The sequence below is a fragment of the Pongo pygmaeus genome, chromosome 21, assembly GCF_028885625.2.
Source record: "Pongo pygmaeus isolate AG05252 chromosome 21, NHGRI_mPonPyg2-v2.0_pri, whole genome shotgun sequence".
Taxonomy (NCBI): Eukaryota; Metazoa; Chordata; class Mammalia; order Primates; family Hominidae; genus Pongo; species Pongo pygmaeus.
Window position 1 is genome coordinate 47156445 of NC_072394.2, and position 25699 is coordinate 47182143.

At 52.8% G+C, this 25699-nt stretch overlaps 1 protein-coding gene across 8 annotated transcripts in view; it reads right to left on the minus strand.

Moving 5' to 3' along the window:
* The window catches only part of ADA (adenosine deaminase), a 32314-nt gene extending 7972 nt beyond the window's left edge, over window positions 1–24342 (minus strand). For 4 of the 8 annotated variants that reach the window (XM_054466486.2, XM_063659528.1, XM_054466484.2 and 1 more), the window contains exons 1-3: window positions 24172–24340; window positions 8811–8872; window positions 1579–1701 (exon numbers count right to left, since the gene is read on the minus strand). In XM_054466486.2, the coding sequence (XP_054322461.1) occupies window positions 1579–1701; window positions 8811–8872; window positions 24172–24204 (218 nt within the window). In that variant the 5' untranslated portion in view covers window positions 24205–24340. Of the gene's footprint in view, window positions 1–1578; window positions 1702–8810; window positions 8873–24171 lie in introns of all 8 variants that reach the window. The other 4 variants (XM_063659527.1, XM_063659526.1, XM_054466485.2 and 1 more) reach the window with 3 other exon arrangements.
* Between the last annotated feature and the right edge of the window lie 1357 nt (window positions 24343–25699).

A 25699-nucleotide genomic window follows, 5' to 3' on the forward strand; every position in this document is an offset into this window, starting at 1 on the left:
CACTGTGCCTGGCCCAGACTGCCTTATCTTAAAACGGCCCCTCCACCATTCTCCCAGGCTTTCTTTTTCTCCCAGGTCCTTATCACCACTCAACACTGTGTGTCATATGGCTTATTAGCCAGTTTGCTGTATTCCCTACTAGAATGCAGTCTCCATGTGGCAAGGATCCCTCTGTCTTGTAACAGAGGCTGTGACCTCTCAGCTGAGGACCATGCCTAGGACAGAGTAGCCCAATATTTGTTGGTGATGGAGTTAAGGCTGGCAGGGAAGATAAATAAGAGAAAAGGACACAGCTGGACAAGTCCAGAGGGATGCCTGGATGTGGGAGACACATTGGGTACAGTCATGGACTTGGATCCTTGTGCCTACACTTATCTGCTGTGTGACCCCTGGTTAGTCACCCTCTGACACCTACGTCAAGGAGTTATTGTGGGGACAAATGAGTCAAACTTCATAAACCCCACCCGGGTCAGTGCTCGGAGCAGAGCGGACAAATGCTCAAAACATTTTTGTTGTTATTACTGCATGTTTGTTCCAGAAGCAAGGCACGAATTGGCCTGCCAGGGCCGCTGTGTTGATCACATAACGGTGGACTGTGCTTAGCTGGAAGTTCCCACCAGGAAGAGTGAAAATGAAGTGGTTACTAGAATGTGTGAGGGAAGGCACACAAGTGCTGGGAGAGCCCAGCGTGGGAAGAAAGTGCCCCGCCCAGGGGAGATCAGGCCACTCTCAGGAGAAGGGGTCACTGGAAGTTCTTGCATCTCGAGGATGAGGATGGAGGCTGGGCGCGGTGGCTCATGCCTGTAATCCCAGCACTTTGGGAGGCTGAGGCGGGCAGATCACCTGAGATCAGGAGTTCGAGACCAGCCTGGCAAACATAGTAAAACCCCATCTCTACTAAAAATACAAAACAATTAGCTGGGTGTGATGGTGGGTGCCTGTGATCCCAGCTACTTGGGAGGCTAAAGCAGGAGAATCCCTTAAACTGGGAGGTGGAGGTTGCAGTGAGCTGAGATCGCACCACTGCACTTCAGCCTGGGCAACAGAGCGAGACTCTGTCTCAATAAATAAATAAATAAATAAATAAATAAATAAATAAGTCATTGAAATTTCTCTCTAGCACTCCCCATACCCCTTCTGGGCCTTTTCAGTACCTAGTGCTGTTCCCCAGCGACTCAAGACAAGAAAAAGAAAAAGCCTTTGAGAGAATCTTCCCCACATCTCCCCGCCCCCACCCTATATTCAGGCCTCCCCTCCCCTCACAGCACGAAGCCCTGAACTAGGAGACAGATGGCCGGGGTTCAAGCCCTGCACTGCCTCTGACCCTGTGTTCTTAGCTCCCATATTCTGCCATTTCTCTGTAGAAGTTGAAGCAATTTTAGTCCATCACACCCACATCTCAGAAGGGAAAACTGAGGCCTAAAGGCACTGGAGAGACTCACTAAGTGTACACAATGGTGAGAAAGACAGCTGTGGTTTCAGAGCACCTTCTCTGGCCCCCACAGGCTGAGGGACAGGCCTGGTCCTAGTCATAGGGATCGATGCTACTCCAGGACCTGCGGGTTGGGGGCAACTCACGCGATAGCAGGCATGTAGTAGTCAAACTTGGCCAGGAAGCCTGGAAGGGTGAGTGGTTTGTCCATGCCAATGACGTTCAGCAGCCCCTCTGCTGTGTTAGCTGGGAGGGCGATCCCTCTCCTCCTGGAAACAAAACAGTGAGTGGTGGACCAACCCGGGGCAGGATCCAGGCAGGCCTGACAGGCCAGGGTGGAGCAGACTCAGGAGCGCCGGCCTCCTTGCAGGACCACAGCAGGAGACATGGGCATCTCTCAGTCCAGCTGCTCCCACTGGACAGATGGGGAAACTGAGAACCAGGACCAGAATTTTTCCAGCACCTTCTACCCCCAATGCACAAGTCAGCAAATCTCAAGGGGGATAAACAGGTTGAAGTCGTGTGTGTGGGGGTGTGTGTGTATGTGTGCACACGTCCACACACCCCCTCCATATCCTTGGTTGACTGATGCTTGGAGACAAGGAAAGTGCCAGGTCAAGCTCATCACTTCCTCCTCAGCCCCAGGAGCTGGCTCAGCCAGCTGGTCCTATTCCCAGTCAGGGGTTATCAGGGGCAGTAACTGCAGCGTCACAATTCCCAGGGTAGGGGCAGGCGACAGGACTTCCCTCCTCCCCCCTCCATCTGGCTAGCACATCAGAGGCTTGCCCAGCCCAGCGCACTGGGAGAGGGCCGGTGGAGGCTCAGGGGAGGGGCCCAGTGGGCCACCATCCAGCTCAGACCTCTCTCCCCTCCCTGCCCACAGCTGCCACACCAGGCTGGACTACAGCAGCGCTCAGTAAGGGCGTGCTGGAAACAGCCCCTCTGGCTTGGAGCCTCCATTTCTCCCCAAGCATCTCGGCCTCCCCTCCCACCCACGGAAAGCAGGGTGCGAGCTCAGGGGGTCTTCCTCTCTTCTGCACACGCTCCTGCCTCCTCATCCCATCCCGGCTCTGCTCCAGCTCACAAGGTCACCTCGAGCCTCAGTTTCCCCCTTTTTTTGAAGCTAAAAGGGACAGCCAGAGAACACCAGACATTAAGAAATGCTTCTAGGCTGGGCATGGTGGCTCACGCCTGTAATCCCAGCACTTTGGGAGGCCGAGGCGGGAGGATCATGAGGTCAGGAGATTGAGATCATCCTGGCCAACATGGTGAATCCCTGTCTCTACTAAACATACAAAAATTAGTTGGGCATGGTGGTGTGCCTGTAATCCCAGCTACTCGGGAGGCTGAGGCAGAAGAATCGCTTGAACCAGGGAGTCAGAGGTTGTGGTGAGCTGAGATCATGCTACTGCACTCTAGCCTGGCGACAGAGCAAGACTCTGTCTCAAAAAAAAAAAAAAGAAAGAAATGCTTCTAACATGAGGGACAAAACAAGAGAACAGACAAAAGCACTCCGAGGAAACAGTGCAGAGAACAGATGAAAACCTAAGAACCAAAACAAAAAAGACATGAATATCCTCAAAGAGATGAGAAGACACAACATCCTTGAAACGAGGGAACATTCAGAACCCAAGAACGAGCCCTCGGAAATTTACAAGAGAATGCGGCAGCAACCGTCACCATGCAGGAAAAGAACTGGAAGCTAAAAGTGAAGAAATCCTCCACAAAGTAGAACAAAAAGACAAGATGATGAAAAATAGGAGTAAACAGTTAAGGAAATTAGAAGATTAAGTCAGGAGGTCCAAGCATCCAATTATCCACAAAGCAGGAACAGAAAAATAGGAGGCCGGGTGCAGTGGCTCACACCTGTAATCACAGTACTTTGGGAAGCCAAGGCTGGCGGATCACTTAAGCCCAGGAGTTTGAGACCAGCCTGGGCAACACGGTGAAACCCCTTCAAAACAAAAATTCACCAGGCGTGGTGGCATGCGCCTGTAGTCCCAGCTACTTGGGAGGCTAAGGTGGGAGGACCACCTGAGCCTGGAAGTCAAGGCTACTGTGGGCCAAGATTGTACCACTGCACTCCAGCTTGGGTGACAGAGCGAGACCCTGTCTCAAAAAAAAAAAAAAAAAAAAAAAAAAAAAGAAAGAAAAGAAAAATGGAGGAAATTGCCAAAGAAACAGAAGTTTGACCAAATAGTGTTTTAGTGTTTGTAAGTAAGTTTGTAAGTCCTTTAATAGCTTCTGTTATTAAAATATTAAAATGTTTCCCTACATAAATATGTTTCCTAAGCCCCCTGAATGTGCTCCCTTCCCCATCTGTTAGCCCCAGTCCCCATGAGTGCCCAGAGGGTACCACCAAGGGGTCACGCTGGTACCCACCAGCCTGCTAGTCAGCCCCTAATCACTGCTCCTTACCAGCCCCTAATCCCTGTAAGAGCCTGCAGGGGAACGGTGCCCTGGTGCGGCACTGGCACCTGGAGGTCGGAGCTCAGTGCCTCGGGTTCCCCTGAGACTGCTTCCCCTCCCACTGCTGGCCAGCTGCCCCATAGTCACCCTCACAAGGCCTTGCCCAGTAACTGTGGCCCCTGAAGAGCCTGTACCAGTTGTCAAACACTGTTCGGGATATCACTCTGGGAACTGCTGGGTAGAAGGCAGGGAGATGACGCTAGGGCTCTGGCTCCCATATTGCCAAACCCAGTGGCCACATTTGCCTGGGACCTGCTGCACCAGCCATGTGCGATTCTCCTAATGGTCTCCCTTCAGCCCCCAGGACTTCACCTGCGGGGGCTCTGCCCTCTGGTCGTTCTCTCAGACTCTGCCTTTTACACACCTGGCCAGGCCAACTCATCTCCTTTGGTGGTTTTCAGCTCAGGATCCAGAGGTCCACAGCTTCTAATTCTCTAGGCCCACACACCACCACTGAGGGCCTGTGATGTGCTGGGCACTGGGCAGATAGCGGTGACCAAGACAGACCCATGTGTCTGGCTCCCTGTTGAGAGGCAGGCATCTCGTGCCACCTTTCCCCTTCCTCTAGATCACTCCCTTCCTGGGTTCCACATTTCCAAATATGACTCCTCCATCTACCCAGCTGCCCACACCAGAGACAGGCACTTCCCCGTGCCCAGCAGCAGCCGGTCCCCAAGAACAAATTATTTTGCTTTCTATTTCTCCTCTTCGATTCTTCTTCTCCAGCCTCCCTCCTCAACAGCCATCAAGAAGGACCTTTTCAACACACAGTTTAGACAGAGCAGCCAGGCAAGGCCTCTCTGAGGAGGTGACATTTCAGCAGAAGCCTTGGGGCGGGGGCAGTTCTGGGCAGGGGAGGGGTCTGTACTAAAGCTGCAGGCAGGAAGCAGTGGGCATTGGAAGCGCAGGGTGGCTGGAGGTCAGAGAGCAGGCATTTGTGTAGATGATGCATCAGGGAGGGCAGGGCCAGGCTGGGCTTAGGAAGGGACTGGGGCTTTGGCTGAAAGCACTGGGAAGGCACTGTAGGATTTCAAGCAGGGGACTAGCATGAAATAATTTACCTTTTTAAAAGCTCCTCTGGCTGCTGCGTGGGAAACAAATTGGAGGGAAGCCAGAGCTGGGGCCAGAGAGCTAATGTGGGGGCCCGACAGGAGACAAAGAGCATAGGGGACTCCCAGTGTCTCCCACGGGACACGGCTTCCAGAAGCTGCTCAGACTGAGCTGGAAAGCACCCATCTGGAGCCCAAAGTTGAAGCAGGAAAGAGCTGTTCTTAGGGCACCTGGCACCTCTTGCTGTCCCTGGCCACCCACACAAGCCAAGGCTCCTCATAGGGCCACACTCTGTTTTTTCTTTTGTTTTGTTTTTTTGCGACGGAGTCTTGCTCTTGTTGCCCGGGCTAGAGTGCAATGGCATGACCTCGACTCACTGCAACCTCCACCTCCCTGGTTCAAGCGATTCTCCTGCCTCAGCCTCTCAAGTAGCTGGGATTATAGGTGCGCACCACCACGCCTGGCTAATTTTTTGTGTGTTTAGTAGACACAGGGTTTCCCCATGTTGGCCACGCTGGTCTTGAACTCCTGACCTCAGGTGATCCACCCACCTCGGCCTCCCAAAGTGCTGGGATTACAGGCTTGAGCCACCATGCACGGTATGTTCTTAGATGATCCCTACTCCGTGGTCAGCCACAGCTGCTGTGCTGGGGCACTGTCTGGTCCTCTTCCGGCCTTGGTGGGCAACACAGCCCACCTCAGCCCCACCTCAGGCCCACCAAGAAGTCCCGCCTCAGGAGCCCAGGGAGGGAGGGAGGATGAGCTCAGGGGTTGCAGGTCAAGTCCATCTGCCACCCCTATTTACCACATCATCCCAGGCAGGAGCTCTCCCCTCTAAGGCCCTTGGTGCCCTTGTCAGTAAAACATGATAATATTTTCCATGAAGGGGTGCACAGAGGAAGAAATGAAACTTTGTGTGTCATAAGAGCAGACTCTGAAGCCTAGTGGTCTGGGTTTGAATCCCAGCTCTGTGACTTAAACGCTGTGTGACCTTGGGCAAGTAACCCAGCCTCTCTTTGTTTCCTAGGTCTGGCATGTTTGAAAAACATCCAGTGTGGACTAAGCAAGGAGCCTTAGAGAGGTCAGAGAGGCAATGCAGGCTTTGCAGAACTTTAAGGCCCATGTGTGGACTTTGGCTTTGACCCTGAATGAGATGGGGAAGCTGGGGAATGAGCTGGGAAGACCATGGGTTAAGGCTCTTGCTCCAACTACAGCACTACAGGGCCCATAAAGAGGAAGGCCAGAGTAGATGGCTGAGACCAATCAGGAGGCCACAGCACCAGGGAGGGGCAGTGGTGGCCCAGACCAGGGCAGTGATCGGAGGAAAGACCAGCCAGGTTCAGAATCTCTGTAGAAATGGCTGACAGGGTTATAAACAAGACTGAGAAAGAGGTTGGAGAGGGCCCTGAAAAGGCCAGAACCCTGGGAACTGGAAGAAGGAGAAATGGGTGAGGACAGTTAATGAGGCAGGCCTGTGTCCCAGAGCTGGAAAAGGAGCCAAGAATTGGGCCTAGTGGGGCTCAGGCCAGGGGCTCCCCTCCTCCTTCCATTCTTAGCCCATATTTGTGTGCATTTACAGACACCCATAGCTGAGTGTGACAAACTCCCCAGTCCCCTGCCTGCTGACTTCAGGCCAAGCTCCAGCTGGCACCTGCCGCACGCCATCTCCAAGGTCCAGAGGTGGTGTAAGGAATGGACGATCAGACCAGTGCCCCTCCCGGCGGCTCCTTTCCCCTTTCTCTTGGCCCCACCCGGCACTCCCAGCCCCTGACTGCAGCTGATGAGCCCTCCGTGACCCCTTAATGAGTGCCTGGGTTTGATCTCATCTTGGTGCCCCACTGAACGACCTCATTAGGGGCGTTGTGGCAAGTTGGTGGCTTGACATGGGCAAAGGCCAGGTAGAGATAAGCCAAGAGGTTTCACCACACTTAGAGATATAAGCTCTAATTAATAAGAATATTATCATTAAGTGACATTTATGGGGCACATTAATGTGTGCTAGGCCCTGAACTAAGCATTTTACATGCATCACTTCACCAAAACCTCTAACTGACAGGGGGTAATGGCCAGGGCCATGGACTCGGGGGCAGACTATCTGGGTTCAAACCTCCGCCCTGTGCTTACTGGGCACCTGACTCCACCTACCACGGCTCAGTCTCCTCATCTGTAAATGACGGCAATAGAGTTTCTATCTTACAAATTGTTGTGGGGATTCAATAACTTAACCCGGGTAAAGCACTTACAGAAGTGTTTGGCACACAGGAAATGCTAATGTGCTTATGCCTTGCAGTTAAATAGGAATTAAATCAATGGCAGCTTCCTGGGGCAGAAAAACGTCCCTGGAAGTGCGAAAAGATGGAGAATAGTGGACTTACCAGAAATCTCTCAGGGAGTTGGTGGAGATGCTCCCGAGAGTTGGGGGCAACCCCTCAGGGATCCCTCATTCTCTCCATGAGGGCAGGCCTCTAAATAACAGGATTCTGGCTTATGGAGCAGAAATGTTCAAATTTGGGTCCCGAGCTGAATTTCAAGACTGTGAGGGAGAGGCTGAGTTCTTTCAGCTCCAGACAAAATGAGTGTTGTACAAACATCCGAGGAACACAGGTCTGCTGGGGCAGGGCTGGGCAGACAAGGAGCCCCTATCTCCTAGGTCATCTCTCTAGGGAGGGCTTGTTCTTAACCTCAGTTGATAGAGACCAAGTTCGCAGATGGGAGATAGTATGTCCAGATTTGAATCCAGATCCACTGGCCTTCAAAGTCCCTGCCCTTAAATGCTGGTCCTAAGAGAGGAGCTGCTGTGAGCCCTTGAGGTCTGGGTAGGCAGGGAAGAACCTTCCTTGCTGGGGAACAAGGGGACCCTCTGGCCCCCTAGCATCTCTGAGAGCTGAGGCAGGAAGTGTGTTCTCTCTTGGAAGATGCAGAGATTTAGGCCCAGAGTGGGGGAGCCACTTTTCCGTGCCTCTTAGCAGGTTATGACCCTGATGATGTAGTAAAGCCTTAGGGGTCAGACAGCCTTGGGTTCAACTCTTGATCTGCTATTAATTTGTGTGACCTTGGACAACTGTCTTGTCCAAGCCCATTCCCTCCTCAGTAAAATGCAGAGAGCATATCCTCCTCTTCCAAGCGTGGAGGAATCCAATGAGCTGATAAAGCCCAGCCCAGCTCTAGGAGATGCTCAAGAAATGGTACTGGCATCTCATGTGGGCACATCACCTGCTATAGGCTCTCAGTTAAGTCAAAAGACAGGAGCCGGGCACAGTGGCTTATGCCTGTAATCCCAGCACTGTGGGAGGCCAAGCTAGGTGGATCACTTGAGGTCAGGAGTTCGAGACCAGCCTGGCCAACATGGTGAAACCCCGTCTCTGCTAAAAATACAAAAATTAGCTGGACGTGGTGGCATGTGCTTGTAATCCCAGCTACTCAGGAGGCTAAGGCAGGAGAATCGCTTGAACCCAGGAGGTGGAGGTTGCAGTGAACCGAGATTGTGCCACTGCACTCCAGCCTGGGCGACAGAGCAAGACTCTATCTCAAAAGAAAAAAAGAAAAGACTAATTCAGCCCTGGGAACTACCTTCATGCATGTATGTGGGTGGGTGGGGACAGCAGGCTCAGGCCTGGCTCATCTGACACCAGGAGGACAAGACTCAGAGGCCCAGAAAACTCAGGAGTTGGTCTGCAGGTCTCCAGCTCAGTGCTGAGACCTCCATGTCCCCACAGCCCCACTTCTGGCCTGGAGCTGGCTTGATTCCCACAGGGAGACAGGAAGGAACAGTGACCCTGGAATTCCCCAGGGGCCTCTGGGTGGAGCTGTGGACCCCACTCAAATCCCAGGGAAAGAGGGCTCTTCTCTATGGACTTACCTGCCATAGTATAAGATGGTTTCAGGCTTGATGGCTCCGTCTAGGTGGACATGCAGTTCTACCTGCAAGGGGGCAGGGTGAAGAGAGAGAGAAAGGGAGAGAGAGAACAAATACGTATGAGTTCGCGAAGGACCTTTCAGAGCTTAATGTTAACATTAATCATGATAACCATTAGCCAGCATTTTACTGGCTGGCTGCTGACCCCATACACTTTGGTAAACCCTGTACTGCACTGTCTCGTTTAATCCGCTCCTGGGATATGAGTTCAGCTGTTATCTCGATCTCTTTCACAATTGAGGACACTGAGGTTCGGAGGGGTTAAATATCTCATCCAAGGCCACACAGATTGCAAGTAATAGAGGCAGGAGCCCAACCCAGTATCTTTGTTCTTAATCGCAGCTAGTGAGTGGCAGAGGCGGAATTCTAACCCAAGCCCAATTCCAAAGCTTGTGCTCCAGGTCACGTAGGCAGCTCCTGCTCTCGGCCAACTAAATAAACTACTTTAACAAAAGGGATTGACCCAGATGTCCCAAACTAGGGAAGAGCCACAGCATATTTCAAAATTCAGGATCCATTTTCGTTTTCTTTTTTTGAGACGGATGGAGTCTTGCTCTGTCTCCCAGGCTGGAGTGCAGTGACGCCATCTCCGCTCACTGCAACCTCCACCTCCTGGGTTCAAGCAATTCTTGTGCCTCAGCCTCCCGAGTAGCTGGGACTATAGGCAGGTGCCACCACGCCCAGCTAATTTTTGTATTTTTAGTAGAAACGGGGTTTCACCATGTTGCTCAGGCTAGTCTTGAACTCCTGACCTCAGGTGATCCACCCACCTCAGCCTCCCAAGGTGCTGGGATTACAGGTATGTGCCACCACAACCGACCCAGGCTCCATTTTCAAAAGCAGATGCTACTCAAGCATAGCCTGTCAGGAATCAATATTAGGCAACAGAAGATCTTTCTAGTACTCTAGAGTTTAAGGGTAGGGTCCTTGGAGGCAGCCCATCTGGCTTGACTCCCAGTTCTGCTGTGTGACCTCAGACAAGACACTTGACCTCTCTGAGCCTCAGTTTCCTTAACTGAAAAACAATGGAATATTATGCCCCCCGTCCAAGAGAAATTGTAAGGATTAAAAAGGGAAGTGTAGGTGGACATGGATAGCCCAAAGGAAACAGCCCCTGCCGCTCAGTCAGGGTGTTTACCAGGAGCTGTTAGGAGAAGCACAGCAGGCAGTGGGAGACGGTGGGGAAAGGGACTTTGCTGTTCCTGCTGTTCCTGTTCCAAATGATGGGAGCTTTCCCCCCAGCCAGGGGAGATCCAGAAAACTCTCAGCTGACATCTCATGCTGGGGTGGGGAGAATGGAGAGCTGGATAAGAAAGTTGGCTGCCCTGGCTCAGGGAGGAACAGCCAAGGAGCTGCTGGCCCAAGGGCGTCTAGGAGCACATACATGAGCTGCCTCCTGCAGAGGAAACCCAACCCAGGCCCATGGGAGGCCAGCAGGGAACAGAGACACCAGAGGTCCTATCAGCAGGACCTCAGAGTCATCAGATCTCTCCTGAGGTCATCCAGCTGGCAAGGGACAGAGCAGTCTTCACACCTAGTCTCAGGGCCAACTTAGTTGTTGAATTCCCTGACAAAATGAGTTCCATTCCCACCCAGCCAAATGTTTGTTTCTCGGGTTCTCAAACTATGCTCAGCATTGGGAATACTGAAGCTTATAGCCCAGGGAACGGCCAACCAGCTGTGTGACCTCAGGCAAGGGACCTCACCTCTCTGAGCCTCTGTTTTCTATCCTTAACCCTCACAGGGCTATGGCGAGGGCCCAGCCAGAAAGCCGGAGTCGCACTGTATAGAGCATCATGTGGTTAGAGCTGGAATCTCGGCTCCTCCACTCACTCCCTGCTTGACCCTGAGAAAGTCACTTCACTTCCTGTGCCTCGGCATCCTCATCTGTTAAATGGGGAGAATGACAGTCCTTCCTTCTAGGCTTTGTGAGGGTTAACTGCATTAGTACGCAAGGAGTTCTTGGCACATAGCAAATGCTAAATAGTTGTCAACTAAAAGTCAATGAAGGCTGGGTATGGGGGCTCATGCCTGTAATCCAACCACTTTGGGAGGCTGAAGTGGGTGGATCACCTGAGGCCAGGAGTTTGAGACCAGCCTGGCCAACATGGCAAAACCCCATCTCTACTAAAAATACAAAAATTAGCTGGGCGTGGTGGCGCACACGTATAATCCCAGCTACTTGGGAGGCTGAGACAGGAGAATCAGCTGAACCTGGGAGGCAGAGGCTGCAGTGAGCCGAGATTACGCCACTGCACTCCAGCCTGGGCAACAAGAGCGAAACTCCATCTCAAAAATAAAAAATAAAAATAAAATAAAAGTCATTGAAGGCCTGTGCTCCTGCTGGATGCTGGATTGTAGAGTTAAACAGAAGGGTCCAAGTCCTGTTCCTGGAGCTTTTACAGGCCCCAGAGTGGGAGAGGCATTAAGCAAATGTCACATGGGAAAATGTACAGTCACAAACCAAGATGACTCCTTGGGAAGTACAAACACAGTCCTATGACAGAGGGTAACAAACAAGAGAAGTGAACACATCTAGAGGGCCAAAAATGAGCCTGAGCGAAAAGCTAGAGGATAGAGAGGAACCCACAATGCAAGGCAGGGGTGCGGAGGGAGGCAGGAAGAAAAATCCAGGCAGAAGGAACAGCAAGTGGAAGGCCCTATGGCAGGAGAAAACGAGGTGTATGAAAGGGATTAAATAGAGGTTCAGAGAAGGGAGGGTTCATGGTACTGGAGAGGCTGCAGGATAGGACCACCCAGGCAGGGCTGTGCGGGCCACGAGGAGTCAGGCTTTATCTGGAAAGCACACAGAAGCCATTGCAGGGCTGGCAGCTGGTTAGAGAAAGAGGATGGCTCACCCAAGGCCAGTTAGAGGCTACTGCAGCCATTTGAAAGATGACGGTGGCTTGGACCAGGGTTGTGAGGTGCATAGAGGAAAAACAGGTGGATAGAAAGAGATGCCAAGGCTCACACTTCAGGTTAGGCCTGGGTGGGGAGTGATTCCCGCAGTTTGAGACAGAGAACTCTGGAAGAGAAGACCAAGTCCTGGAGCTCCCTCCAGGAGGGAGGATGAGGGGGAGGGAGGCATGATTGGTTTGGTCTTAGTTATGTTAAACTAGAGACGCCTTTTGTTTTTTGTCTTTTTAAGATGGAGTTTCGCTCTGTTGCCCAGGCTGGAGTGCAGTGGCTCCAGCTCGGCTCACGGCAACCTCCACCTCCTGGTTCAAGCGATTCTCCTGCCTCAGCCTCCTGAGTAGTTGGGACTATAGGCACCCACCACCATGCCCAGCTAATTTTTGTATTTTTAGTAGAGATGGGGTTTCACCATATTGGCCAGGCTGGTCTTGAACTCCTGACCTCAAGTGATCTGCCCACCTCGGCCTCCCAAAGTGCTGGGGTTACAGGTGTGAACCACCGTGCCCAGCCAACTGGAGATGGCTTTGAGATATCCAAAGGTAAGTGGAAGAAGCCAGTGGGATACAAGGGTCTAGAGCTGGCCTGAGAAGCCCAAGCTGGGAATGTAGGTAGGAGTGTGGGTGAGCGCAGAAGCTGTGGGCTTGAAGGAGCTCACCTAGGGAGAGAACATCAAGGGAGGTAAGGAAAAGGCTAGGATGAAGCTTTGACCAGCACAAGCACTTAGTGGCCTTACGGAGGAGGCTGAGCCTACAGAACCGTGGCCAGAGAGGTTGGGAGGGTGTGTGGTATGCAGAAGGCCGGGCCATCAGATGTCAAGGAGGAGCGAGCAACGGTTCACAGGGTTAGCATAGTGAGTTGAATGGTGGCCCCCACAAAGCTGTCTACATGCTAATCCTAATCCCCAGAACCTGTAAATATTACCTTATATGGGTTGGGCGCGGTGGCTCATGCCTGTAATCCCAACACTTTGGGAGGCTGAGGTGGGTGGATCACTTGAGGTTAGGAGTTCAACACCAGCCCGGCCAACATGGTGAAATCCCCTCTCTATTAAAAATACAAAAATCAGCCAGGCATGGTGGCATGCATCTGTAGTCCCAGCTACTCAGGAGGCTGAGGTAGGAGAATCATTTGAACCTGGGAGGCGGAGGTTGCGGTGAGCTGAGATTGAGCCACTGGCACTCCAGCCTGGGCAACAGAGCAAGACTCCCTCTCAAAAAAAATATATTACCTTATGGCGGGTGGATCACCTGAGGTCAGGAGTTCGAGACCAGCCTGGCCAACACGGTGAAACTCCGTGTCTACTAAAAATACAAAAGTTAGCTGGGCGTGGTGGCAGGTACCTATAATCCCAGCTACTCGGGAGGCTGAGGCAGGAGAATTGCTTGAACCTGGGGGGCGGAGATTCCAGTGAGCCGAGATTGCATCACTTCACTCCAGCCTGGGTGAAAATGCAAAACTCCACCTCAAAAAAAAAAAAAAAAAAAAAAATTACCTTATATGGCAAAGTGTGATTATTAAATGTCTTGACAGGAAGAGTTTATCCTGGATTATCTGGTTGGGCCCTAGAGATGCAATCACATGTATCCTTATAAGACAGAAGCAGAGTTTTAAAAGAAACACACACAAGAGGAAGCAGCAACGTGACCTCAGAGGCAGAGACTGGAATGATGCGGCCACAAGCCAAGGAATGCCTGGAGCCACAAGCAGCCAGAAGAGGCAAGGAATGGATTCCCCCGTGAGCCTTCAGTGGGCATGTGGCTCCGATGATATCTTGATGTTGGACTTCTGGCCCCCAGAACTGCCAGGGCACACGTTTCTGTTGGTTGAAGCCACGTGGGGTGTGGCAACTTGTCACGGCAGCCACAGGAAACTCACATGGTCAGGCCCTGCCGGAGATCACAGGATGGAAGGGCAGAAACATGTCCATCGGGCTAAAAGCGCAGGCACTGGGGGCTTCAGAGGAGTAGTTCTCAATCCCAGCTGCAAGTTAGGGGCACAGGAAGTTCTGGCCAGTTCCCAAGGCCTCAACCCCATCTGAGGTCAATTAAAGAAAAATCCCTGGTGGCAGGCCCAGGTGGAGGATTTTTTTAAAAAAACATGTAGTCAAGATTGGGAACCACTGCCCTAGAGGAACTGTTCTAGAGGCCCGAGTGAGGGTAGTATCCACGTGGGAATAAGGTAAGAAAGAAGTGGAGGTAGGAAGAGGAAGAAGGTTTAGACTACTCTTTCACAATTTTGTCCCTAAAGGAACTAGCAGCCTTGGAGGGGGCAGGACGTGCATGTGGGTCAAGAGAATGGCAGGCTTTTTCAAAGGGGAATGTCTTGGGCAAGTTTAAACACCCATGGGGATGATTAAGGCTGAGTGAAAGGAGTTGCATGAGGTTACTGGGAAGGTAGGAGGAAGTCAGAAAGTCAGAAGGTCAAACCAGGCCTGGTCTTGGAGCCCCTGAGAACAGGAGGATCAGGTAGTGAATGGGGGCAGCAATCACGTGCCCTTGTGGGTGGGACTGGTGGGGGGAGGTCTGCATGGCTACTTCTGGCTAAAGTATTTATTTATTTGTTTTTTTTTTTTTTTTTTTTTTTTTGAGATGGAGTCTGGCTCTGTTGCCCAGGCTGGAGTGCAGTGGCAAGATAGCTCATCGCAGCCTCTGCCTCCCAGGTTCAAGGGATTCTCGTGCCTCAGCCTCCCAAGAAGCTGGGATTACAGGCGCCCGCCACCATGCCCGGCTGATTTTTGTACTTTTAGTAGAGACAGGGTTTCACCATGTTGGCCAGGCTGGTTTTGAACTCCTGACCTCAGGTGATCCACCCACCTAGGCTTCCCAAAGTGTTAGGATTACAGGCATGAGCTGCCTTACCCTGCCTGGCAAAAGTATTTAAATGCCAATTCAAGAGCCCACCTCCCAGCTCTGCTTTACTCTGGCACAACAATTGGCAATGTTCAGAGTGGACTCTTCCCATCTGCCTGGGGCCCTGAGTGATCCAAGGAGCCGAAACCTCACTGGAGGCCCTGGAGGGACAAGCAGTATGAGGTCAACCTGGGTCTCTGCAGACCCCTCAGACCTGGGGGCTGTTTGTTACCGCAGCAGCACAAGGTAGCCTCTCCTACCTGAGAATGAGCAAACACACCTTTCTGAACTCAGCCTTGCAAACTGTGATAAGAAGCAGAGCCAAGTGCTATGAGATAAAGAAAAATCACACCGGGGTGGGGGCAATTTAGAAAGTGTGTTGGGAAAAGATCACTTAAAGGGGGAGTTTACCAGGGAGAAGAAAGAAGGAGAGGGAGAATGGCTCCAGACAGGGGAGCTGCGTGTGCTTAGTGTCTGAATCAGGAAGCAGGCGGGGAGTTGGCGAGAGTGCAGAGTGAAGTTAGTGGTGAGAAATGAGGCCAGGGCAAAGTGGAGAGGGGGCAGGGAGACTGCAGAGGCCGAAGCAAAGGGTTTTCCACCCAAGTGTGTTAAATCGGAGCGTCCCCTTTAAAAAAACCTTTCCCGGCTGCTGTGTGGAGCACAGGATGGCAGGAAGCCAGAACCGAAGACCAGCTACTGCGGGAGGGAAGATCTGATTGGGCTTTGAATAACATGCGGGAAGTACTTAAGGCAGCGTCAGAGACAGTGGGTGCTCAGTGGAGCAGGAGCCAGACAGTGCCGGGGTGCAGAAGCTAGGGGTTCAGGGAGCCAGGCAGGAGGCAGGAGCGCCTCTGGGAAGGGGGAAAGCAGAGCCAGCTGCCCACCATGACCAGTAGCACTTATCCCTTCTAACGGTTGCCTGAGAAGAGGCCCAGACGCGTTTCAGGTGTGGAGCAGAGGCAGGCAGCCACCTCCACAGGTGGCTAAAGCTCAGGCAGGCCTCCTCCTGAATTTTCTAGAAAACTGCAACACACCATGGGAAGTCTATCAGCCTATCCCAGATGACAATGACAATGGGGTGGGGACCCTGCTCTCCTGTTCCCTTTCAGGGAAAAGGGTCAGCAGTAGCCTCGAACTTTTGAGTAGCTACTATGTGCTAGACCATCTATATGCATTATCTTATTTCATCCTTACAATCAGCAAGGTAGAGACTTCACTCCCATTTTACTGATGAAGAAACTGAGGTTCAAAGAAGTACCCCAAAACAGTCAGTGATGGAGTCGGAATTTGAACCCTAGTCTGTTCTTGAGCTCTTAACCACTCTACTGCCTCTGTGGGCCTAGCCTCAGACATCAATAATACAGAAATAATAATAATGATAAAGCAGCTACCTACTGTTTTCAGACCCTTTATCTCATTTAATCTTAATCCCTAGGCAATATACCTATCGGCCCATGTTACAGATGGGGAAATGGCCTTGCCAGGCTAAGCCCGGAGAAGTTCAGTGGCCTTCCCAGAGTTACACAAATTGATGGTGGTAGAGCTAGGGTGGAACTCAAGTCCCTCTGCCTCAGCCCAAGCCCTGCCCACAGGCCACACCCCCTCCCTGGCACTCATGTCGAGACCGTGCCTGGCCTCCTGACCTTTCCAGAGGGGAATCTCACGCCCCTTCCCACTGCCTTTGCTCTCTGCAAGGCTGACTCACAAGCAGCCCAGCATCTGTCCGAACAGCAGGAAATCCTCCCAGCGCTGATGTGAACAGGAAGCATCCTCAGTTACCAACAAATATTTACTAAGCCCCACTATGTGCCAGGCACCGTGGAGGCCCTCGGGAAATGCACTAAGTGCCTGCTCTCAAGAGATGCGTGCCAGAGAGGTCCAGGGTGGTGGGTTCACTTACCCAAGGTCACTCAGTGTGTCGGTGGCAGAGCTACCATAAGGACCCAGGTCTTGGACTCCTGGGCCAGATACTCCCAGATCTGACTCATGTTTCCATGTTCCCAACTGCTGGAGGGCGAGCAGGGCCATCTACCTCCAAGGCAAACCCAGTCAGATTAGTTCTCCCTGGCAAGCCTTGGGGACAACTAATCTGACTGGGTTTGCCTTGGAGGTAGACGGCCCTGCTCACCCTCCGGCAGTTGGGTTTGCCTCCCAAACGCATCACTCTGTTTTGTTTTCGTCTGACTTTTCGGGTTCATGTATGTAACATGTCTGTCTCCCTCAGCTGTTTGCTGAGAGGGGGGACCTTGTCTGTGTCATCATGTCATGTCCTCAGCACCTCGCACAGCACCTAGTGCTCTCTATGTGTTCAATGACCACACCGTTATTTCCTTGTCTCCCTGTCCCATGTCAGCAATGCTGGGTGCTCTCCCTGCAACAAGGAAAGGGCTGACCTGCCCCCGTGGGACCTGGCAGAACCCACACGGGGGCAGAGGAGCCAGGGCTGCCTGGTCAGCTCACAGAACCTGAGCACCGTGGCCAGAACCCAGATGAGCCACAGGTGCCCACCGCCAGCCGAATGTCCCCTCCCTCCCTAGCCCTGCTTTTGGTGATGAGCTGGGCAGTGCCAGAGTCAGTGACTTATGCCACTATGGCCTCTCAGCTGACTTTTAGTGTGAGGCCAGGAGACAGAGCAGCCCTGGGCTGATAAACTGTTTCAGCTCCACTTCCTTCAGGAAGCCCTCTATGCTCAGCCTCATCTAGGCTCCGCCAGCTCCGAGGTACACAGTGGAAGGGACTGAGCAGTCCCCACAGTGTCTCCTGCTGACGGGGCCTGACAGCTCTGCTACTCAGAGGTTTCACAGAAGGCAAGGTGTGTCTTCTACCTGGGGAAATTCCTGTGGAGCCACAGCACAGGGACTCAGTACCCTTAAACTCGTTTTAAAGGCAACAAGACTGAGGCTCAGAGAGTGGGAGGACCTTGAGTTAGAAAGTCTAATGCACACCACAGCCAGGAAGCTATTTGACTCTAAACCCAGAGGTCTTAAGAGCAGCATGCTCCCTTCATGCCACATAGCAAGGTGCTGGGTGACTGATGCTAACATCTAAACAGGGGCCAGGTGCGGTGGCTCACTCTTGAAATCCCAGCACTTTGGGAGGCTGAGGCGGGTGGATCACTTGAGGCCAGGAGTTTGAGACCTCCTCTTCACAGAGGTGGATGGGAGGACCAGCAAGGGCAAGTGGATCCCAAGTCCCAGCTACTCGGGAGGCTGAGGCAGGAGGATCGCATGAACCCAGGAGGCAGAGGTTGCAGTGAGCCAAAATCTTGCCACTGCACTCCAGCTTCGGTGACAGAGTTAGACTCCAGCTCAAAAAAAAAAAAAAAAAAAAAAAAGTCACTGAAGGCACCTGGTACCCAGGACTACTTCAAGGACAACCATTGTTATGGCCAACATGGTGAAACCCTGTCTCTACTAAAAACACAAAAATTAGCCAGGCATGGTGGCGCACACCTGTAATCCCAACTACTTGGGAGACTGAGGCAGAAGAATCGCTTGAACCCGGGAGGCAGAGGTTGTAGTGAGCCAAGATTGCACCACTGCACTCCAGCCTGGGCAACAGAGTGAGACTCTGTCTCAAAAATCTAAGCAGGACCATTACCAACTATGATGATGATGCTGACCAATGGCAGCTATTGCTGCAGCACCTGTTCTGAGCCAGGCCTGCACTTGGTGTTTGAGAGGTGGGTATGGGTATAATTCTCATTTTAGAGAGGGGAAACTGAGGCACCATGAAGGTAAATGACTCATTTAAGCTCCTCTAGCTGGAAAGTGGGAAATCAGGACTCAGACACAGACAGCCTGACCCCAGCTGGTGTCCAAGTTCAAATTCCTTGCTATTCTAGCTCCCTGGTCACTAGGAGTGCAGAGGTTATCCCCAACAACTGCTCTGGGGCCTGAGAACACTAAGGGCTGAGGGCAAGCCTACCCCCAACATCTTGGGTAAATACAGATTCCAACCTCACTCTGCCCCCACAGCCTGCTTTTCTCCACCACCCCAGCCAGACCATGGTCCTACTACCTTGCCCCACCCCAGGGGGTACCATAGGGACCCCTTCAAGACACCTGAGCAGGTGGACAAGTCTCTCTTGGATCACAGGGCCCCCAGCCACCCAGGCCAAGCCCACCCTGAGGTTGAATGCAGGATTGGGAAGCTGCCTGGCCTCCCCTGCCTCCCTGTGTGACCACAGACCACTTCCTGTCTCTGATCCTCCCTTCCTCCTCTGAAGCAAAAGGCTTCGATGAAACTCAGTCTCCTTTGTTCCCCTCCCCCACCAACTGCCATGTGAGTCAAAATGGGTAAGGCAGGCTCTTCCTAGGGACATTTTTGTTTTAACAGGTGGTTCTGGTAACTGAAAGCCACTGCAGGCCCAAAGAAGTGCAGCTGGTGGGTTTTGTGTCAGGAAGACAAAAAGGAGGAGGGATAAGGGAGATTCCGCAGCTGGAGAGGCCTCCCAGAGTCTACTGCAACCCCCACTCCAGTCCCCAGGAAGGAAACGCACCCCTGAGGGCCTGCTGTTACCAGCCAGGCACTGTACAAAAACCAATCAGCATGTCAGTTTCCTCAAGAACCCCAAGATCTTGGTTTTGTCACCCCATTTTACAGAGGGGGAAGCTGAGGTTCAGGAGTTGTCTACCTGAGGTACCCTAGCTGCTAAGCAGCAGGCAGGAATTCAATCCCAGTACATCTGAAGCCCGGGGCTTATGCACTGGCCCACACTGCCACCCTGATTCTAACTCTTTCCCCCACACTGCCCCCCCTTTTTTGCATAAAGTGGGATTGGCAAATGAGCAAAGCAATGAATAGCTTCTACTTGAGTGCAGGCAGATCTGGGTTCAAGTTTAGCTCTGCTGCTTGCCGACTGTGTGCCTTTGGCAAGTTCCCTCCCCTCTCTGAGTCTCAGTTTCCTCATAATAAGTGAAGTTAATAATAGGACAGGACCTTCCTCAGAGGGCTGACATAAACATTAAATGAGTCACTGTATGCAAAGCAGGACAGCGCCTCATGCAGAGTAGACATTCAAATATGAGACAGAAAAGGCACATTGCTGATTTAGCCCCAATTCCCCTCTGCATCAGAGAGGGACAGTTTAGAAACTGCTGTCCCTTGCCCGGGTGCGGTGGCTCATGCCTGTAATCCCGGCACTTTGGGAGGCCGAGGTGGGCGGATCACCTGAAGTGGGGAGTTCGAGACCATCCTGGCCAACAAGGAGAAACCCCGTCTCTACTAAAAATACAAAAAATTAGCCGGGCATGGTGGTGCATGCCTGTAATTCCAGCTACTTGGGAGGCTGAGGCAGAAGAATCACTTGAACCCGGGAGGCGGAGGTTGCAGTGAGCCAAGATTGTGCTGTTGCACTCCAGCCTGGGCAACAAGAGCGACACCCTGTCTGAAAAAAAAAAAAAAAATAGAAAGAAAAAAAGAAAGAAACTGCTGTCCCAGCCTGTACCGGTTCACTCGCCAGTCTACAGCTTCAAGGCTCTCAGATTTTGTGTAGCCCTGGCAAGTCCCTCTACTCCCTAAGCTTCAGTTTCTTCACCTGTAAATGGGGATGAAGACCCATGCCTTGTCAAGTCGTCCAGAGGATTCCGTGAGATAAAAGTTACTGGCCGGGCACAGTGGCTCACACCTGTAATCCCAGCACTTTGGGAAGCCGAGGTGGGAGGATCACCTGAGATCAGGAGTTCGAGACCAGCTTGTTAACATGGTGAAACCGTGTCTCTACTAAAAATACAAAAATTAGCCGGGCGTGGTGGTGGATGCCTGTAATCCCAGCTACTCCAGAGGCTGAGGCAGAAGAATGGCTTGAACTCGGGAGGTGGAGGTTGTAGTGAGCCAGGATCACGCCACTGCACTCCAGCCTGGGCAACAGAGTGAGACTCTGTGGCACACGCCTGTAGTCCCAGCTACTCGGGAGGCTGAGGAAGGAGGATCGCATGAACCCAGGAGGCAGAGTTTGCAGTGACCCAAAATCTTGCCACTGCACTCCAGCTTGGGCAACAGAGTGAGATTCTGGCAAAAAAGAAAAAAAAGAGTCACTGAAGGCACCTGGTACCCAGGACTACTTCAAGGACAGCCATTGTTATGATTATTATAACAACAGGCATGTGATCAGCACTGGCCTCCAGGATGCAGAATGCCTGAGTGCCTGGTGCCACCTGTGAACATAGGCTGATAAGGGCCACCCCTCCAACCCCCCTTTCCACTTCCTCCAGTGCCCAGCAGATGTTCAGTGAAAGCAGGTGGGGGTATGGGAGGCACACCCGACAGGGCAAACTTGACTTGGGCATCCCCTGACAATGACCCTGTGTGGCAGGCACACTTGAGTGTGTGTTCAGAGTTCTGAGTGAAGGAATCCAGGAGCGCAACCTGGAGATCCATTCCTTATCTATGAGGAACATCTAAGCCCCACCCCATTCCCACGGGACACTGACCACACAGGGGTATAGGGACCGAGGCCCTTTGTTCTGGGTTAAATGAAGGTTACTAGGTGGAGGTGGTTGGGGAAGGTGTTAAATGAAAATGCTACATAAACTGCATGATTTGCAAGTGGTTGCGGTTCTTCTGCTCAGCCTGCCGCCACTGGACTCTCTTCCCTGTGTGTAAGCCCCCAGTAAAACCCCATATCTTGTTTGCTACCTCTTCCAAAGAAGGTAGCCTCTTGAACCTGGTGCTATCTCCATTGGAGTCAATAGGGGTCCCGCACAACAGAAGGCAGCTGCCTAGGGCCTTGCTAAGCAAAGTGTGTTCCTGGATCGTTGACATTAGCATTTCCTGGGAGCTGGTCAGCAGTGCAACATCGCAGGCCCCACCCCGACCCACACAGAATCACAGTGTGAATATTAAAAGTCAGGCCATTTGAGTGCAGTTTGAAAAGCGCTGCCCTGCTCTGCTTTCTTCTAGCTGACCAGGTCCCAGGCCTCAGCTGGTGGCAGGTATGAGAAGCTGAAGGACACAGCAAAGGCTCCTGTCTCAGGAGGTTTGCACCTGGGGCACTGGCACCTCTATCCCCAAAGGCTTCTGCAGAGGTAGTTTAGGAAAGATGGTTAGAGGCATGGGATTTCGAAGCCAGCCTCCCTTGGACTCAAACCCCAGATTGGACATTTCCTAGCTGTGTGATCTTGGGCCTAGTTAACCTTCTGTGCCTGAATTAAATGAAAAATGCAGATAATGTGTTTAGAATGGTGCCTGGCACAGAAACATCAACACTCCATAAGCTGCAGCTAGTAATGCTAATAATCATAACTGTCATCTGTCCCACCCATGAGAGGGCAGGGAGCTGGCTCTGGTCACAGTGGCTCCGAGATTCACACTCCTTCCCACTTCTCCTGCCAGCTCAGGCAAGTTCCTCCTCACAATCATAAAAGATTTGTCACACCTTAAACACATGGCAGGTAACATTCTACCTTCACTCTCAAGCATCACCTTGTGGCCTTGGGACTCAGGACATGGGACACCCACGTAAGCAGCTGATGTTCCATCCTCCAGGTGTGGACACTGAGGTCCCAATAGGGAAAATGATCTGCCAGCTTGAATCAGATGGGAGGACTGGGCAAGGCCAAAAAATGGAGATAATAATATGAGCCCCTCCCTTGATGGGCTGCTACAGAAGAACTGCAAGGATCCAATGGATGTCTGCAACAAGTGCTCTAGAAGTGGGCCCTGCTGTTTCTATCCATAACTCCCAACACATTCGCAATCAAGGAGCTTTTTTTTTTTTTTTTGTGAAGGAGTCTCACTCTGTCACCCAGGCTGGAGTGCAGTGGCGCGATCTCGGCTCACTGCAAGCTCCGCCTCCCGGGTTCACGCCATTCTCCTGCCTCAGCCTCCTGTGTAGCTAGGACTACAGGCGCCCACCACCATGCCCAGCTAATTTTTTGTATTTTTAGTAGAGATGGGGTTATACCGTGTTAGCCAGGATGGTCTCAATCTCCTGACCTCATGATCCGCCTGCCTCCACCTCCCAAAGTGCTGGGATTACAGGCATGAGCCACCGCACCCGGCCAATCAAGGAGCTTTGCTACTGCCATAGGATTCACATCAGGGTACAGTGGGTCCCCAGCCCAAGGGCAGACGGAGCCCAGAGCATTTAACAAAAAGACTGCAAAGGAGAGGCACCAATCATGGGCCCCCTGGCTCCAGTAAGATGTGAAGGAGGCAGGGGTGGGGGTAGAGGGCTTGTACAGCGCCTCAGTGTTACTAGCTTCTGACGGGGAGTAGCTGAGCATTTTCCCTGGGCTGGGGGCATCAATAGTGGGGGCCAGGCCTCACCCTCCTCAGAAGGTAGGTGGGCTCTCCCCCCCACAGCCTGTCTCCCTTAACACTGACATATGCACACTCACTAGATTCTCACCGGCACTTTTGTGATATCCGTCATCATCATTCACACCTATTTCTTTTTTCTTTTTTTTTGAGACAGGGTCTCGCTCTGTCTCCCAGGCTGAAGTGCAGTGGCACCATCACAGCTCACTGCAGCCTCGACCTCTTGGGCTCAAGCGATCCTCCTGTCTCAGCCTCCTGAGTAGTTGGGACTACGGGAGTGAACCGCCGCACACACTTCCCCTAATTTTTTTTATTTTTTGGAGAGACGGTGTCTAGTTATGTTGTCCAGGCTAGTCTCAAATTCCTAGACTCAAGTGATCCTTCCGCCTCAGCCTCCCAAAGTGCTGGGATTACAGGCGTGAGCCAACCTGCTGCGCCACTCACACCTATTTCTTAGAAGGGTAAGTTGAGGCTGATTGCAGCTGACTCATCCCCCAACCACTCTCACACCCTACTGGCTGACTCACCCTGCTTGGCAGACTCCTGGGTCCCTCCTCTCGGACTCTGAGACAGGCCAAGGGGGTCCGGACCCTCCCTGACCCCACCAGTCCCAAGACGCCACAGCTGGTGGGCGGAGACAAGTGGATTCTCCCCTGGGGCCAGTGGCCATGGCTTGGCCTCGAGTGAACCCTGCTAGGGCCCCAAACCCAGGGCCTACCTAGCTCCTGTTCTTCCCGCGCGGGGGAAGGGGGGTGCTCTGCTCCCCTCCCTCCCCTTTCTGGCAGGGCTCACGGTTCTTCCCCGGGGCGCATCCACAAACCTGAGCTCCTTGGCGCTCACCACCATAACGTTGACGTACAAAGCTACTTCCATTCACTGAGCACTCAGTAGGCGCCGGGCACAGCACTAGGTGCCTATCCGGCGTAGACATCGGGCTTGATCATACAGCTGAGCTTCAGAGACCTCAAGCCCCTGCCCAGGCCCACACAGCGCTCAACGGTGCTAGGATGCCCACTTGACAGACAGTGAAACTGAGACCCAGAGGGGTCAAGTCAGGGGAAGAGGCAGACTCTGGAGGCCTTCGGGTTCTGGACCTTCTCTGCCCCATTGTCCCTGATTAGCCCGCAAGCAAGCCACAGCCTAAGCCGAAGGAAGAACGCGCCTGCAGGAGCCCCCGTTCGTTCCCAGGGTTCGGACGCCCGGGGCTGGGCCCCGCTAAGCCCCTCAGGCCGCCCAGGCGCTGGACCCCCGTCCCCAGAGCCCCCGCGCGCGCTCACTTTGGGCTTGTCGAAGGCGGGCGTCTGGGCCATGGTGCCCTTGTGCGCCCCGGCGCTGCTCCCTCCGCCGCCGCTCGGTGGGTCTCTGCCGGCTAGGTGGCCGCTCGGCTTTCCCTGGGGCCAGCGGTGGCCGCGGCCGGCCACGCTCTTCTTAACGGGGCCGGGCCCCGCCTCCCGCCCCGCCCGCCGCAGTTCCCGGGGCCCGCCCTCTCGCCGGAGCCCCCGCCCCGCCCGCCGGCCTGGATCGTGCATTTCCTGGAATTCTGGACCCGGCGTCCTCGCCCGCCGACCCGAAAACTACCGCCCCGCGGCGCCCGACCGGACCCACCTGTGGGCGCGCGCTCCGGCCGCCTCGCTGGGCGCTGCCTTCCCCCCGGCTCCTCCAGCAAGTTTCAAGCGTCCCCCTGCAGTCTGGGCGCTGCTGTGCGCCAGGCCCAAGCTAGAAGCGGGGACCCCGGGAGCATCGCAAGCCTAGAGCGGCGTGCGTTCCACCGGATAGACGGACGCTCGTCGCAGAAACACACACCATAATTGTATAGTTAAGGAACTTTCGAGGGGGCCAGCCGTGGCCTGCAGAACCTGCAGGAGTTCACCCGGGGTGGGTGGGGGTGGAAAGGACATTCTACGTGAGAGACTCCAGGGAGCTGGGAGTGAAAGGAGGCGAGGAAGGCTGGAGCTCGGAGGGAGGGAGAACACAGACAATCCCCTCCTGGGCATTCACCTTTAAGAAACCCGCCGAGGCGCAGCCAGAGACCTGTGCAGAATGTTCACACCAGCGCTATTCCGAATAACAGGAACATTGGAAACACTCTTAAATGCCCCTCCATGGGCTAGTGGGCAAATAAACCGAAATATTCACACCATGAAACGTTAGACAGCAGTGAAACGAAATGAACTTCAGCCAGACAACAACAGAAACAATGTCTCAGAAACAATGTTGAGTGAAAAAAACTAAGTTGCGGAAAACTGCATACAATGGTGCAACTTTTAGAATGTGTAAAAGCAAAACCAAAAGTATGTATGTTTAGACACATGCATCGGTGGAAAAAATTTAAAGCAAGGGAAAGATGAGCATAGATAACGAGAAGAATGGTTATCTCAGGTGAATGAGAAGGAGCTTGGAGGAGGTAAGGACGGAGGGAAATAACTCCCGGGTACAGGTTATTTATTTATTTATTTATTTATTTATTTATTGAGACGGCGTTCCCTCTTTCGCGGAGGCTGCAGTGAAGTGGCGCGATCTGGACTCACTGCAACCTCTGCCCCTCTGGCTCCCCTCCCCACCCCCAGCGTTTCAAGCGATTTTCCTGTTTCAGCCTCCCAAGTAGCTGGGATTATAGGCGCCCACAACTACGCCTGGCTAATTTTTGTTTTTTGTTTTTTTTGGGTTTTTTTTTTTTTTTTTGAGATGGACTCTTGCTCTGTCGCCCAGGCTGGAGTTCAGTGGTGAAATCTCGGCTCACTGCAACCTCCGCCTCCTGGATTTTAAGCAGTTCTCTGCCTCAGCCTCCCGAGTAGCTGGGATTAC